Source organism: Podarcis filfolensis (assembly GCF_964270895.1).
Source record: "Podarcis filfolensis genome assembly, chromosome: 14".
NCBI classification, from domain to species: Eukaryota; Metazoa; Chordata; class Lepidosauria; order Squamata; family Lacertidae; genus Podarcis; species Podarcis filfolensis.
The window spans coordinates 17,654,485-17,671,802 of record NC_139616.1 but is presented as its reverse complement, the minus strand read 5'-3'; the positions used below and the strand labels follow the sequence as shown (position 1 = coordinate 17,671,802).

Here is a 17,318-nt window from a genome sequence, read left to right as displayed (position 1 = left end):
ACGGGAGCTCACCCCATCACGGGGATTCGAACCGCCGACCTTCTGATCGGCAAGCCCTAGGCTCTGTGGTTTAACCCACAGCGCCACCAGCAAATTATGGTTGCACAATTATGTTTGAGTGGGTGGTCTTGTGCAACAAACTCGCTTCCCAAAATGACTGGATTCTTTGGGATGGGGAAATGCCCTGGGATGATATTTGCTTTGATGCAGCCACATCCAGCCTCCCCACAAACAAATCAGAATGAATGTTCCTTAAACAGGCAACCCCATCTAGCCTCCTTGCAAACAAAGCAGGATGAATGCCCAGTAAATTGGTCACCTGGAAGCTCCCTCAAACAAAGCCAACCAGTTTTCTCTACTCTTTTCATAATATTATAAATTCTGGTTATTCCTACCATCACCACCACCCCAGTTTGTTTATAAGTTCCAAACTTTAGCTTTTCCTCATGGGAAATACTCCAGCAGCAAGGAAAACATGATACCATTCCATGTGCCAACACGGATGAGTTCCTTGTTGGGGACAAAGAAGGAATATTTCTTCTTGAGCTGGGCTACGGAACTTCCCTTAGGAGCCTCAAGTAAAAGCATCCATCCATCCATCCCATCATCTTACTAATAGGCAGGCAGGATAAACTCACATCTGATGCCTCCTACGTCTTTCTTCCTCCCACCCACGTTACTTGCAGAACAAGCTGAGAGCAACAAACAACCAGGCAGGGTTTTTGCCTGTTTACCTTGGCAAACAGGGCCAGGAAAGAAATGGACTGTGTACAACAAGGAGGGAGATGTTTTCTTAACCCAAGGGCCACATTTCCTTCTGGGAAATCTTCTGGGGGGCCGTGTGGAAGTTGTGGGTGGGGCCAGGGACGAAAGTGGGAGGAGCAATGGATATAACTGTACCTTTGTACATTCAGGTTAGCACATTCAGTATCTTCCTTCCCGGCAAACAAGAAATATTAGGAGAGTTCGAGAACATGTCAGGCAACTCTGGGGTTGCGGCGCTCATCTCGCTTTATTGGCCAAGGGAGCCGGCGTACAGCTTCCGGGTCATGTGGCCAGCATGACTAAGCCGCTTCTGGTGAACCAGAGCAACGCACGGAAACACTGTTTACCTTCCCGCCGGAGTGGTACCTATTTATCTACTTGCACTTGCTTTCAAACTGCTAGGTTGGCAGGAGCTGGGACAGAGCAATGGGAGCTCACCCCGTCGCGGGGATTCGAACCGCCGACCTTCTGATCAGCAGGCCCTAGGCTCTGTGGTTTAGACCACAAAATCTACTGATTATGTGGTTTAGACCAGCATAATCTACTGAGGAAGGTCCTGCTTCTTACAATATGCTCCATGGATTTCCACTGCCCTGTTAGGCATATTTAAATCAGCCTAAAGTTCTGCTCCAGCTCACTGTGTCCTAGATGCCATCTGCACTAGACATTTAAAGCAGTATCATACCACTTTAAAAAGTCATGGCTTCCACCAAAAGAACCTGGGGACTGCAGTGGATTAAGGGTCATGAAAGCAGGTTCACCTACCTAACCCAGTTTCTAGTATTACAAAACAGAGAGAAAAAGCTATCTCCATTGGTGTTCTACATATAATTCATAATTTTGTAATTTCCCCCTTTCTTAATCATCATTTTTCTAATCTACAAAAAAGCCCCTAACACTTTTGCTTTCCTGATAATGAACATTCTCCAACTATTGATTATCGGAGTGATCCAACACAACACAAAATATATTTACATTTATAACAAAGCTAGATATGTATTATCTGTTGACCACAGCTCCAAGCCATGGCTGTTTAAAGTGGTATCGCAGTGCTTTAAACGTATGGTGTGAATCTGGCCCCAATTATTATTTTTTAGGGCCTAACACAGTCTTGCAGCGATTTCTTTACCTGCTCACAATTTATCTCAGAAAACTTCCCTGCTCCCTCAAGCTCAGCTTCTTGGAATACAAGCGACTGACCATGTTGCCCTGCTTCCATTTTGGCAGTCTTAAAAGCCTCTTCCATTCTCCCCTTGTCTCTTTGGCACACTGTGGTGTCCTTTAATGGGCTTTCGAAATTTTGCTCAGCACTGTAGGGAGCCTCCTCGACAGGGAAGTCAATAACTCTTCTTGTCTGAGAGGACAACTGTGCATCACAGCAAAGTGCGACATAGGCGTCTACACGGCGGGCAGAAGACATTTTCTTCTCTGAGGTGGAGCAGCAAATGGGCTCCCCTTCCAAGTCAACACACATAATACCCAAAGCTGGTCAAGTTATTTTGGCACCTAAGCAGAAGAGAAAAAAATCCCACAAGAGCCTCTCTTCCCTGCCTGGCAGTGAAAATGCAACAATAATAAATTAAATAGCTAACCTTTTGCTGTCCTTCCACGACGCCCAAAATCAGCTGCCTGAGGATAACTGGCTCGTTCTGCCTATGTAGCCAGAAATTGCAGTTGCTTGCAGGAGTGAAACCCTGCTCAGAGATTTGCATGGGGCTGCCATTTTGTCACTAGGCAAAGTTGAAGGTTTTTGCTATCTGCATATGAAGCGCTTAACAGTTTGGGACTAGTTTGTTTGTTTGTTTCTTTTATTATTTATTTGATTTATTGAATTTATATACCGCCCTATACCCGGGGGTCTCACAGAATAAAATCAAGGGGATTACCTTATTCCATATGCACTCACTTGACTCCTTTGATCTGCAGAACTGGTACTATTAGAGGTGCCACATAATACTTGTTCCACACTTGTGAAGTCTTTTAGTATAGCAGCACATAACTTCGGAACTCCCTGCACATTGCCAGCAGGCTGGCGCATTTGCCGTACCTTTTTCAGAACTTGTTGAAAATGGAACATTCTTCAGGCAAGCCCACCTAGAAACATAGAAGCTGCTATGTGTTGTAATCATATTCTATTTTTAGTTCAGCTGTTTATTTTAATTTTAGTTTAGTTTAACTGTTTATTTTAATTATATTTTGATATTTTTTTTTAATACCTAATTTTTAACATTGTCGTTCTTTGACCATTTTGGCTTTGTTCTATTTCTGCAAACTACTTTGAGGTTCTATTTACAATGAAGTGATGCATACGTTTTGTTAAATAAATAAATATGTGTGCATATATTTTTAAAGCATATGCAGTTATTTGATATATGCGTGTACATATTTAAAAGCATTTCTAAGCCACTTAATATCTGAAAATCCCTAAGTGGTATACAAAAATAACATAAAAGCTATAAATCAGTATTATTTAAAAAGAAACAGGTAAAAGCAGATACAGGTAAAATCAGAAATCTAGTAAAAGCAGGATCCAAACTTGTGAGTCAAAAGGATGCATCTTTTCAAGATACCTGAAGCATCTGTTGGATGATGCTTCTTGTAGGTCAGAGAGAAGACCATTCCACAGTGGCAAAAAATGCTTGTTTTAGGTCCCTGCCCTGTGATATTCTGTAGGGTATGATGCCGTGAGTAATATTATACGTCTCTACAAGGGCAGGCAGTATTTCTTCTTCTTCTTCTTCTTCTTCTTCTTCTTCTTCTTCTTCTTCTTCCTCTTCTGGTTTTTATTTACACTTTTCAAGTTCATACGTTTCATTAGTTTTACAATCTATTTAACATTTCAAAGTTTGACTTCCTTCCCCCTCTTTCTGTGGTTCCTTAAATTTATTTTTTAATATCTTCTGCATATCCAAATACATTTCATTTGCTCATTTAATTATCTACTTTAAATATATATACTCTTATGAAACTGCAGGTTATTACAATAATCCTGTCAATGTTTCTATCTGTTTGCAATTTATCTGTAAATATTCAATAAACCATTTCCATTCTTTTATAAAAAGTTTGTTATTTCTTCTTCTTCTTCCCGGTAAGTTTCGCCATTTCTGCATATTCCATAAGTTTCTGTATCCATTCTTCCTTTGCTGGGACTTCTGCTTCTTTCCACTTTTGGGCAAGTAACATTCTTGCCGCTGTGGTAGCATACATAAATAAATTTCTATACAATTTAGGTAGTCCTGTCCCTATAATTCCCGAAAGTAAAGCTTCTGGTTTTTTTACAAAAGTTATTGAACATCCTTTTCAATTCATTGTATATCATTTCCCTGTAAGCTGTAACCTTCCTACAAGACCACCAAAAAGAACCTTCTTTCTCTTTACATTTCCAACACTTGTTTGATTTAGATTTATACATATTGTCACTTTACTCAGTGTTAGATACTGACAATACATCATTTTCATATAATTTCCTCTTAAATTATAACATACTGTAAATTTTATATCCATATAGGGCAGGCATTATTTCAGGTAACCTGGTCCTGAGTTGTTCAAGAACCTTTGCTTCTTGTTCACATGCATTCCCTCTTATTTCTCTCCAGATCTGGCAGAATGTGAAGCAGGCTGGACCAAATTCCAAGGCAACTGTTACAAGCACTTTGAAGAAAAGCACACGTGGGTGGATGCTGAGAACCTCTGCCGAGACCATCAGTCTCACCTGAGCAGTATCATCACTCCCGAAGAGCAGGAGTTTGTGAACAGTAAGTGTGGTGATTTGAGGAGTATGCAGGGCCAGAGATCGAGCCTGCACTTTCCAAACAGGTGGCATTGGCTGATCAAGAAACTACAAATTCCTATTGAGTTTAGAAGTAGAATCAAAACGTTGCAATTTGCAGTCATTCCAGATTGGTTGTGGGGGAGTTGTGGGATGGTGGTGTAGTCAATTAATGCATTAGTGGTAGAATTATACTGGGCCACTCATCCATCATTCCGTTTTATTTGTCGTTTTATGATGCTTCCCCAGTGTTGTCATATTATTGTGGGTGGTGCTGTGGTCTAGACCACTGAGTCTCTTGGGCTTGCTGATCGGAAGGTCAGCAGGTTCGAATCCCCGCAACGGGGTGAGCTCCCATTTCTCTGTCCCAGCTCCTGCCAACCTAGCAGTTTGAAAGCACGCCAGTGCAAGTAGATAAATGGGTACCACTGTGGCAGGAAGGTAAACGATGTTTCCGTGCGCTCTGGTTTCCTTCATGGCATTCTGCTGCACCAGAAGCGGTTTAGTCCTGCTGGCCATATGACCCAGAAAGCTGTCTGTGGACAAATGCCAGCACCCTCAGCCTGAAAGCAAGATGAGCGCCACAACCCCATAGTCACCTTTGAATGGACTTAACTGTCCAGGGGTCCTTTACCTTTTTACCTTACCTGTCTGGAAGAGCACCCAGGCACAACAAAAGGGCAAAAGGAAAGGGTGAAACATTTGTGGTGTAAAAATTTGCAGGATTTCAGCAGGAAGTTACAGGCTAACTTTCTAATCTTTATTCTCTCTCTGTCTCTCCTTTCTAGACAATGCTCAAGACTACCAGTGGATTGGCCTTAGTGACAGAGCGGTTGAGGATGACTTCCGCTGGTCTGATGGACACTCCCTTGTGAGTTACATTCCAGAAGGACATGGTTTTCAGTGAATGATCCTGGGCTGCTGGGAAACATTTCAGCATAAGAGCTTCCTTTCTCACAAGGAAATACAATTCTGGGCTTTATTTATTTTTCCCCCTTGTGCCCAAGAGTGAAAGGGGCTTCTTTGTTTAGTGGGAAAGGACAAGAGACAGAGGTAACATTATCAGAACACATTTAAAGCACTGTGATACCACTTTAAACAGTCATGGCTTCCCCAACTGGAAACTGTAGTTTAAGGGACGCTGAGAGTTGTTAGTAGACCTCTATTCTCCTCACTGAGCTCCAGTTCCCAGAGTTCTCTGCAAAGAAGGATTGGTTGTTAAACCACTCTGGGAACTGGAGCTCTGTGAGGGGAATAGAAGTCTCCTAACAACAAACTACAGCTCCCAGAATTCTTTGGGGGAAGTCCTGACTGTTTGAAGTGGTATCATAGTGCTTTAGATACATGGTGTGCTTGTGACCAGAGTTAGGGCTGGCTGCAGGTTTGATTGGGGCTTTGACCACTTGCCCTTCAGAGCTGCCAAGTGTCCCATAAGGAGTTGCATGGCATTCAAATATTTTCGCTGGCAATAAGCCAGGCATAGGCAACCTTGGCCCTCCAGATGTTTGGGGCCTACAATTCCCATCATCCCTGACCACTGGTCCTATTAGCTAGAGATCATGGGAGTTGTAGTCCCAAAACATCTGAAGAGCCAAGGTTGCCTATGCCTGCAATAAGTGGTAGTGGCTGGTGCTCATTGTGACTGGTAGGGTGGAAGGCAGGGAGGCCACCAGTAGGTGGAGCTAGTGCCAACAAGAAGCAGCGCTAGAGACAATAGAAGGTGGAGCAACTAATCCTCATTTTGTCCCCTTCCCTTCTACAAGGAGCAACATCAAAACTAAGGGTAAGGAACCTGGCAGGCAGTGCCAGCCTCTGGAATGGTAATAAGAAGGCAGGCAGGTGGGGCTGGCTAAAGCCAGACAGAGGTTGGTGTAACAATGCCCCATTTGCCCGGCTGGGCCAGATTCCACTGCCTGCAGAGCAAATAACAATAAGCCCCTCACTTTTCAGGATTATGGTCCCACCCTCACTTGCGAGACCCTGCAAAAACAAAACAAAAACCCACAGGTGATCTGATGGCCATTTTCTCCACCATTGGGTCTTATTAGACCCTAAGGAAAAGCCTCCCCAACTGTCTTCTCTGTCTAAGTTCCAATACCAGCTTCGTTCTCATCTCTCCTAGCAATATGAGAACTGGCGGCCCAACCAACCCGATAATTTCTTTGCCAAAGGAGAAGATTGTGTCGTAATGATCTGGCATGAGAAGGGAGAGTGGAACGACGTCCCCTGCAACTACCATCTCCCATTCACGTGCAAGAAAGGAACAGGTAAGGCTGGATTCCTGGCAGCAAGAGGTCTACGGGACAAGGAAGGATGAGATAGCAACCCTTCCCAAGGGCACTCATGCAGGTGTGGGGAAATCTTTGGCCGTCCAGAGGTTGCTGAACTACAATTTCCAACAGTTCCCCAGCAAACATGGCCAACGACCAAGGGTGATGGGAGTTGTAATTCCACAACATCTAGGGAGCCAAAGGTTCACCGCACCTGCAGTCATGTGTGTGACTTGGGAGATCTGCAAGTCTGCCGTGTGAAAAAAAATCAGTAATTAAATTGGGTATGGGAAATGTGTTTCCAACCCCAGATGCAAATTGATTTCATTTTCCACCAGCCCCTTTGAAACAGTTTGAAGGCTAATGTCCGGGGAGGGGCATCAGTCTAGCAACATCAGCCACATGTTCCCCTTTCCTGAATTACTGTATTTTTCGCTCTATTAGACGCACCAGACCATAAGACGCACCTAGTTTTAAGGGGAGGAAAACAAGAAATAAAAAAGCAACGCAAAGCATCCTGAGCATCTCCCGCAAAAGCCAGGGATAGCCGTGCGAAGCCTCCACAGGGCAGCGGGATGAAGCCTCTAGCAGAAGCTAGAACAGCTAGAGGGAGTACTGCGCTGCACTCCCTCTAGCTGTTCTGGATTTTGGATAGCCCCATGAAGCCTCCGCAGGGCACGGGGATGAAGGCTCCCCGTGCCCTGCGGAGGCTTCCCGGGGCTAAGCCAGAAGCCAGGACAGCCAGTGGGATTGCAGCGCAGCGATCCTGCTCGCTGTCCTGGCTTCTTGTTTGGCCGCGCACAGCCTCTCCCGGGCAAGGGAACCCTTCATCCCCTGTCCATGAGAGGCTGCGCACAGCTAAGGCTCCCCCAAGAGCAGCGCTCCCTTTAAAGAGCGTGCGGAGTGTGTGCGCAGCTCTTTAAAGGGAGTGCAGAGCAGAACCTCCCGTCTGCATTCGCTCCATAAGACACACACACATTTCCCCTTACTTTTTAGGAGGGGAAAGGTGTGTCTTATAGAGCGAAAAATGCGGTAACTTTTCCTCATAGGGTCAGTGACTCACACAGAGATGCAACAAGTGAAGTCAGAGGGCAGGAAACGTATTGTACGATTGGACCATTCAGTCCCTCAAATGGCAGAAATCTGCCAGGGCTTTCTTTTCTCGGATAAAGCTGCTCTAGGTGGAAGTGACCTACTCAGAGTTAAAAGCATGCTTTGTGTTGGAGAACTGCGTTGCAAAATTCATAGGAGTGTGAATTTCAAAGGTTGGCTGAGTTCCACTATGCACGTTGTTTCAGGAAGTGAAAATTAAGTAGTTCACCTTTAAATGTGGCCTGAATCAGATTCCCACCCACCCCTACTTCTCTAGATGCTAGTTAACCAGTTGTTTATAGCTCTAATCCTGGCTGCCACATTTAACAAAAAAGATGGCCATCTGCAGCCACTGAGCCTGGCTCATGGACCAGGCAACAGAATGCTCTTAGCAACCTTGGCGTCTGAAGGTCTCATAGACCAAACAGCAGACAAAGGCTTTAGTATGGAATCCCCCTTCCTGCATGGAACCAAAAGTCAGAGCAAGGATAAATTTTCAGAGAATCCGCTCCTGAGCCCAATAAGTGCAGAGAACACCAACGGCATTTTAAGGACGGGACCAGCATCTCATAATTGCAAATCCCCCAAGATCTCTGTTTCTAACCTAGTTCCCCAACCCCATTTTAGAAAAAATATTGAAGCACACTTTTTTCCTGAACCAAACTTCAACATTTGCTTCACTCTTAACCCTCAAAAAGATTGTGTAAGCAGAAGAACTCTCTGCACTCCTCCTGCAGAACATCCTCCTGCACTGCTAAGTGAGCAGGGATGGAGGAGGAGCTCAGTTCTGTGTGCCTCTAAAAGAGAATTTACCAAATCTGCAGTTTTCAAAAGAACGTGGGAGCCAAAGCGCAGCCATCCTTTGAAATTTGCACTTACTGTACCTGAATTCTGCAATTTACTTCTCCAGCCAAGTAATGTGCATAAATATATGCACACATATATACGTGAAAAGGACATACAAAAGCGTGTTATATTAGGGGCAAATTGTTTTGCAGAAATGTGTAAGCAATTTGTATGCAAGATTGCATACAAAATTTTGTGTGTGTGTGTGTGTGTGTATTTGCACTAGAATGTGCATAAATTTACATTAGGGCTGTGAAAAACGGACACAATTAAATGTGGAGAAACTGAACTTAAAATTGGAAAAATGAGAAAAACGAGTGACTGTTCTATGTATGACTCCTGACTGTAAGGAGACAGGTACTGAGCAGCCTCGACAGACGTCCTTCTCTGAGCTCAGGTGACTGATTCTGCTGCATATCTGTATCAAGAGCGACTGAATGTTACAATCACACCAATGAAGAGACAGAGCAGAATTAGACTGTCAAATTGGATGCTGATGATGTAATGTGAAAACCAGAGCAGTAAATCATACAGAGACACAGCAGGCATCCTATCAACTGGTTAGCAATATGGTGTCACACATTTTTAATACTAAAAGTTCTTGCGATGATAGGAAAAGAAGGTTAGGAGTATCACACCAGCCACTGAGCTGCTTTATGCTGAAAGCAACTTTGAAGGCTTTCTTTTCCTCCACCAGTTTCCTGTGGAGACCCACCCGTGGTTGAGAACGCCAGGCACTTTGGAAAGAAGAAAGACCGCTATGAGATCAACTCCATGGTGCGGTACCAGTGCAATCAGGGCTACATTCAGCGCCATCTGCCCACCATCCGGTGTCAACCCAACGGGCACTGGGAAGAGCCACGGATAGCCTGTATTGATCGTATGTAATGGTCTATCTTATTTGTACTGCAAACCAATATCCTGATTCAGTGTAAGACAGCTTCCTGTGTTTCTGTGTAACCTCCATGCAAGTTTTGTGCGAATGTATCTCCACAAATGCTCAATAAATAGTCTCGAAACTCCCAGGGACAGAGAGTTCGGAAGAGTTTATCCAACTCCCATTTGAGTTAGACAGATGACGTGTGTATGCAGTCCATCGACCTTTGCCAGCCAGTAGTTGACCCACACTTTCCAGGGGAAATTTCCCATTGCTTTTCTCATTGGACTTTTTGTGGTTAGAAAAGCGAAGAGATAATTGCACTAGAAAGATGTGGGGTGATGACCAGATTTTGTGCAAATGCACAGCTATACTGGAAAGGCCTTCATGAAAGCAGTGCCTACACCGGACCAGAATGCTCTCTGGTACACCAAAGTATTATTCTCTAGCTTCTTCTTCCTCATTAGGAATGATCAGACAGTTCACACCCACAGCAAGGGAGAGGCTGGCTGAAGCTTCCTCATGAGTGACAATGATGCTCTTAGTTAAAGCTCAGTCTGACAAGGACTCCAGGTCTATTCCTCTCCAAGACAGAGCTGGCTCACAAGGGCCAGCTGGATATTCAGCTTGGGGGACGCTTCATTCCATAGCGATGCCAACAGCTGGCAAGTCCTTCTTGGCCAACATGCTGTGCTCAGCAGACTCTCTGTAAGTCTTTGAGTTCTCTGGCTTGTGAACGGACAGAGGGCAGGGATAAGATTTGCAGGGGTAGAGGAGAGGCAGCTAGATGGCAGCTCCCATGCCACCCTTTCAATTGGCTAATAAAAGGTTTGGGAATCAACATAACTATGGGTTTTCCTTTAAGGATCCTGACTAGGGATGGGGGAGAAATTCAGTTTGCATTTTAATAGGGACCTCCCTAATTCACACTTCCTGACACGATACACAAATCAAAACCACTGTACTTTGAAGTCCACACCTCTCCTAATGTTACGATGCAGTTCGCCAACCAAATGATGAGTAGGAAAAAGTGCACGTTAGGCAAAAGTGTGCATAAAAATGTGCCTTTTCCTGAAGATATGCAAAAAATGCATTATATAGCGAGAAAATGGCTTGCAGAAAAAATGTATGTATTAAGACAGAATTGCATGCAAAATATTAAGAGAAATGTGCACTAAATGCTGGCCATTTTCATGATGACTTTTTTTTAAAAAAATAATCACAAACTGTTGGGGAAATCTGGAAACCAAATTTCAGATGGGGGAGATGAGAACTGAAATTTACAGATTCGCCCATCCCTCTTCCTGAATGTAAAATATTTGGGGAAAAGAAATACTAAATAGATCCAGGATTGGGGGCATGTTTGAAAAAAATAGGCTTGTAGCCAATTAAGTCTTACTCCAAGTAGGCCCATTGAAATGAATGTGCCTAAGTTAGTTATGTTGATTAACTTTAATGGGTCTGCTCTGAGTTGGACTGGCATTGAATATAACCAATAACCTTCCCTTCTCCAGATTTAACCTACACACTTCCTCTGATCCTTGGGCTGTCTGGGGGCACTCTTGCATTGGTTGGAGATACACATATCCCACCATCAGAGGTATCCAGATGTTGTTGACTACAATGCCCACCATCCCTGACCATTGGCCATGCTGACTTGGACTGATGGGAGTTGGAGTTCACCAACATCTGGAGGGTATCACATTGGCTACCCATGACGCAGGTGGCGCTGTGGTCTAAACCACTGAGCCTCTTGGGCTTGCTGGTTGGAAGGTCAGCGGTTCAAATCCCCATGACAGAGTGAGCTGCTGTTGCTCTGTCCCAGCTCCTGCCAACTTAGCAGTTTGAAAGCACACTGGTGCAAATAGATAAACAGGTACCGCTGCAGCAGGAACGTAAACGGCGTTTCCATGCGCTCTGGCACTCATCACAGTGTTCCATTGCACCAGAAACAGTTTAGTCCTGCTGGCCACATGACCTGGAAAGCTGTCTGTGGACAAACACCAGCTCATTTGGCCTGAAAGCGAGAAGAGCGCTGCAACCCCATAGTCGCCTTTGACTGGACTTAACCATCCAGGGGCCATTTACCTTTACCTTTTACAGGTGTGGCTCAGCTGGCTTTTAGCTCTGTGTACACTTTGTGCCAGCAAATCAGAAGGCTAAAAAAAAAAAAAGGCTATTTGGAGGAGTCCATTGTCAATGAAGTAGCTTGCTTTAAAAAAAAAAATTGTCACAAGCCAGAGGGCATTTTGAATTTTGTCCTCAGGCAGCAACGTCTCTTGGGCTATTTTTTCCTGGATTCCTTCTCCGCAAAGAGAAAGCTCTCTTCTCTTCTCCAGCTATGGCTCCTTGAACAGGGAGCAATGTAAGAGAGTCTGCCTCATGGGCTGGCGATGTCTCGGCCTATCAACCGTTATTGGAAAGGGCAGACTTTATTCCCTCACCCCACGCCACGCCATGACAGACAGTAGCAGAGTTGTCTGTGGCACCCTCAAATCTCTTTCCCCTTAGTGTTAGGTGGAAGGGACAGAGCCTGCAACAAAGTGTCATAGAGGGGGGCAAACCCACCCAGCTGGTTCATTGGGTCCCAGAGCACCGGAGGTGAGAGAAGGCCTGATTGTGCAAGGGTGAGAATGCTGGCGCCATGGCACGTTCGGCACGGCCAGCCGGAGAAACAACATGCTACAGCCTCGGCAGTGTTTTTCCAGAGAGCAAGAGGGAGAGAGGCGTTTGGTCAAGCCAGCTGAGGACAAACAGGGCCTCTATAACCTCCATCCCTAGGTAACAAGGTGCCTTTTCTTCTTCTTCTCCTTCTTCTTCCCCTCCCACAGCCTCCACCTACAAGCACAGACTACATAAGAGGAGCGCAAGGACTCGATCAAGGACCAATGGAGGAATGGCGCAGAGACCCACCCATTAAAGAAGAGACAGAGAGAGGAGATAAGAGAGAGAGAGAGATTTTATGGAACAGTTATATTAACAGATTCGATTTCTTCTTGTTGCTTTTTTGTTGTTGTTATATAAGGGGAAAAATATATTAAAGAAAAATCCACCTTGTGCATATGTAAAAAGAGAGAGACAGAGAGAGAAACTTTTGCAAAACAGCAAAGCAAAAGCTTTTTTTTTTTTTACTAACCGTCTGGATCCAATTATCTTTGTGCCTTTTCGGGGAAGGGGATGGAGAGGGTCGCAAGAGGGTGAGGGTTAAGTTAAATAATAAATAAGATTTGCTATTTTTTTGTGGGGGAGGTCCTGGTTTTATTCACAGGCCATGTAATTATTTAATCTGCAGGGTGGACAAGACTCTCTCTTTTTCTTTTTCTTTTGTAAGCCGTTGTGTTTCTCCTTCCCTGTCCCACTCAGCTTCTTCCCACTGATGCAGCTTGCCTTGTAGGGTTCAGAGGGAGCCACTGGGAATGTGTAAATCGAGAGAGAGAGAGAGAGAGAGAGAGAGAGAGATGAAATGGGCTGAATCTTTTCAATGAGAAAGGAGTGGAAAAGAGGATTTCCGCCTCTCCCAGGGAGGTGGAGGAAACAGCCATTGCTCGTTTGGAAATGTCAATTCTTTTAAATAAATGCAAAATGTAAAATAATGTGTGGAGGCTGAAATTAACCAGAACATCAGACCAGCCAGAGTGGCATTCATATAAAGAATGAAGGGCACAGATAAAAGCTGGACCTCTGATGCTGTTTTAGTTCTTGTCAGTTTCCAGCTACTCTCGGCCAATTTCTCCTCCCATCCAATTTTATTTTATTTTTATCTTTAAAGTTGTGTGAAGGAAATGAGAGAGTAAATGACTGGAGCAACAAAATTTAGGTCTTGTTACTAACAATTGGCAAGCCAGCTTCATATATACACCTATGAATCAACCTTAGTGGGCCGTTCCAGAGATTCCCCCTCAAGTCCCAACATGCTGAATGAACAGAGGCAATATCTGTTTTCAGCCACTGTGTGAATGAATGTAACCACTTTGTAAGCTGCTCGTCTGTATCATCCTGTCAGGTGTTGATCATTGGGCCACACTCTTTGATCCCCAGAATTTTGTTGAAACAAAAGTGTAGTTGAAACAATACTTGACAAGAAGTTACAGAGGTGCAACTTGTGGTCAGCTACCATGTTGGTCAGTGGTCATCTGTATTAGCTTCCTAGCTCAAGTCAAATGCTGTTGTGAAGTTCTTAAGCAGGGCCCAGGAAGCTGTCATATCCAGTTGGGCCATAGGTCCATCAAGCACAGCATTGTCTACATCAGAGTTACCCAAACTTGGGTCTCTAGCTGTTTTGGGTACTACGATTCCCATCATCCCTGACCACTGGTCTTGCTCACTAGGGATGATGGGAGTTGTAGTTCAACAGCAGCTGGAGATCCAAGTTTGGGAAACTCTGGTACAAGCATAGACTCATAGAGTTGGAAGGGACCCTGAGGATCATCTTGATCCAACCCCCAGCGATGCAGGAATATGCAGTTTGATAAAGGGAACGAACTTGCAACCTTGACATTCTCAGCACCATGCTCTAACCAACTGAGCTATCCAGGCTGGTCTACACTGACTGCCAGGAACAGCTTTCGAAGATTTCAGCCCAGGGCTTTCCCCAGCCCTACATGGAGATGCAAGGGATTAAAACTGGGGCCTTCTGCACTCAAAGCGGATGTTCTCCCGCTGAGCCACTGTCCTTCAGTTCAAAGCATGATAGCATCCTCAGCATCGGTAACCAAAGATAGACTTCCTCTGCCTATTGAGGCTCCCTCTCGTTTTTAGCCACCATGATTGTCATCTGCCCCATAAAACTGTCTAATCTACCATATTTTTCGCTCTATAAGACGCACCAGTAATTTTTAAAAAGTGGGGGAAATAACACCCAAAGCTTTTAGTCAAATTTATTCTGGATGATGAGCAGGTCCATGAATTAGATGCATTTCTTCATGCAAATGTGTGGGGCAGTATCCAATGCAGAGCTAAATTAAAGCCAGTTAGTGACCAACTTGTTCCTCTGAAGAAATGTTTTGTGCCAGCAGGATGTTGTGTTGTGCGAGAGAATGCACCAGCAAGTGGCTGGTAGCTTTGCTGCACAATAGATTGTGCAATCTGTTCCACAATTGAGTTTCTGGTTGTGCAACTGTTTCCTGCAGTGGAAGACTTACAGAGTTGGAAGGGACACCATCTAGTCCAACCCCATGCAGCACAGGAATCTTTTGCCCAATGTGGGGCTCCAACCCATGACCCTGAGATTAAGAGTCTTATGCTCTGCTGTCTGAGCTAACCCGGTTGTGTTGAATTAAAACTGAGGCAGAGAACACGGGATACTGACAATGGCTACTTCACATTTAACCTCTGTCTCTAAACAGCTCAAGGGACGCGGGTGGCACTGTGGGTTAAACCACAGAGCCTAGGACTTGCCGATTAGAAGGTTAGCGGTTCAAATCCCTGTGACGGGGTGATCTCCCATTGCTCGGTCCCTGCTCCTGCCAACCTAGCAGTTCGAAAGCACGTCAAAGTCAAACTTAGCAATTTGAAAAGCACACCAGTGCAAGTAGATAAATAGGTACCGCTCTGGCGGGAAGGTAAACGGCATTTCTGTGCAATGCTCTGGTTCGCCAGAAGTAGCTTAGTCATGCTGGCCACATGACCCGGAAGCTGTACGCCAGCTCCCTCGGCCAATAAAGGGAGATGAGTGCCACAACCCCAGAGTCAGCCACGACTGGACCTAATGGTCAGGGGTCCCTTTACCTTTACCTTTACCTTTACTAAGCAGCTCAGGATAGCGGACGAGGGTCCATGCCGTTTTATCCTCACAACAACCTTGTGAGGTGGGTTTCACTTCCCTCTGTTTGTTCCGAACCTGCTGCCAGTCATTTCATTGGCTTATTTCCCGTGTCAGAGTAATGCTTGAATTATGCAGAGGGGTGCAGGAAGGTTGTGGCGTCCTTTGTGAAGTCTACAAAGTCCATCCTTGAATTTCTCTACTTTTAGCCAAATCGTGATACAAACATCCCACCCCGCTAGAAACTAAAAAAAAAACAGGTGTTCAGGAGCTGGCACAAAACAGTAAGGGGGCTGAGCCCCCTCTGGCCTGCATATAATTTGAGCCACAGAGTCACTCAGCTGACAACATCATGGGTTTGTTTCTTCGGCCATCTTCTCCCTGCTTTCCTGAGTGCATCTTAAAGATGCAAGTAGAGGACATAGAAATAGATCTATAACGCAACTTCATAAGCCTGTGTCCCCCCACCATGGCTGTTTCCTACCCCCCCCCCACCAGGACATATGGAAAAGCAGCTCCCATCCTGAGATGGCGCTCTCTCAAGGGGGACCGTGCCGGGCACCTGAGTTCCCTGCACATATTTATATATATTTTTTAAAAAGCATAATGGTAATAATTATTGAAAACAAAGAGAAAACTGGTCATTTTTACAATAATTTAAATGGACTCGCCAATGTCTCAAGGATGCTGGTAGGAGCCTGGCTTTTGATGTGTGTTCTGTTTTCAAAGTGGGGGGTGGGAATGGTCTGGGGGTGGGGGGATGTGGAATGAAGCAAAGAAGAGCTTGCCTGATTTTTTTTTCTGTAAAAAGCAAAAAAAAAGAGGTAGGAAGAAACCCAACCCAGAATATTTTCTTCTTCCTTCTTCCCTCCTTTTTTTTTTTTAGGGGTGGGGGGTGGGGGGTGTTTAACTCTTATGCATAAAATGCAAGATTCAAAATTAAAACAGCTATCGGCGCTGTTGTGAACCCTGTAAAATAAAAGTTTGTTGTATTTTATCCTTGCGGAGGCGCTGGTTGCATGCTGTGTGTGTGTTCTGTGTGTGTGTGCATTTCGGAACACTTGTGCAGATATCGTCGCAGGTCAGAAGCCATGTTACAGAACAAAGGAGTTATGTCAAAAGCACAGTGGTGGAGTTTAGGGACTGTAAATAAACTTATGTATTGATCAGGGCAAGGCAAAGGCATCCAGTATAGACTGCAATCACTCCCAGCCTCAAGCAATGCAGGGCTGCTCTGCAGGAAAACAGGAAGCTGCCTTTTGTCAGGTCAGAATAATTCTCTACCTGGCTCAATACTGCCTACTCTGACTGGCAGCTGCTCTCCAAGCTCCCAGGAAGATGTGCTTCATGTGACTTCCTTCCTGGGGCCTTTTAACCCCTTACATGAGGGATGAGGCACATGTAGCTAGACTACAACTCACACCATTCCAGACCACTGGGCATGCTGGCTGGGAGTTTGATAGGAGTTGTGTTTAGTTGTATTGCTTTTTTTAACCTATTTTAGTTGTTTTGTTGCATCATATGAAAGATGATTCATAAATGCACAAGTAAATAAATGTGAAATGAATAAGTAACTGGAGGTGCCAGGGAATAATCTTAGATCCTCCTTCAGGCAAAATAAGTGATTGGCTGCTGAGATATGACCCTGTATTGAGATGGGCAAACATACAGTACAGGCATATTGTCTGTTCAAGCACCGCAGATGTCATAAGTACAGTGGTACCTCAGGTTACATACGCTTCAGGTTACATACGCTTCAGGTTATAGACTCCGCTAACCCAGAAATAGTGCTTCAGGTTAAGAACTTTGCTTCAGGATGAGAACAGAAATCGTGCTCCGGCGGCAATCCTACCAAATTTGCAGCTTCCAAAGCAATGCAGAAAGCCATCCCTCAAAATCTGCATGAATTTTGCAATGCAGGTCTCCAGTCAAGCAATG

At 44.7% G+C, this 17,318-nt stretch overlaps 1 protein-coding gene and 1 long non-coding RNA gene across 6 annotated transcripts in view; one reads left to right on the top strand and one right to left on the bottom strand.

Moving 5' to 3' along the window:
- ACAN (aggrecan) overlaps nucleotides 1-12,643 on the top strand; it is an 80,696-nt gene extending 68,053 nt beyond the window's left edge. For all 5 annotated transcript variants that reach the window (XM_083586119.1, XM_083586120.1, XM_083586118.1 and 2 more), the window contains 5 exons: nucleotides 4,362-4,520; nucleotides 5,323-5,405; nucleotides 6,657-6,801; nucleotides 9,440-9,622; nucleotides 12,451-12,643. In XM_083586119.1, coding sequence (XP_083442245.1) covers nucleotides 4,362-4,520; nucleotides 5,323-5,405; nucleotides 6,657-6,801; nucleotides 9,440-9,622; nucleotides 12,451-12,539 — 659 coding nt within the window. In that variant the 3' untranslated portion in view covers nucleotides 12,540-12,643. The remainder of the gene's footprint in view (nucleotides 1-4,361; nucleotides 4,521-5,322; nucleotides 5,406-6,656; nucleotides 6,802-9,439; nucleotides 9,623-12,450) is intronic.
- Nucleotides 12,644-12,810: 167 nt separating this feature from the next.
- LOC310749840 lies at nucleotides 12,811-15,057 on the bottom strand. The gene is made up of 2 exons (XR_014541839.1): nucleotides 14,446-15,057; nucleotides 12,811-14,410 (listed from the first exon to the last, which is right to left on the bottom strand). It is a non-coding gene; the product is annotated as an uncharacterized lncRNA (long non-coding RNA).
- Nucleotides 15,058-17,318: the final 2,261 nt, after the last annotated feature.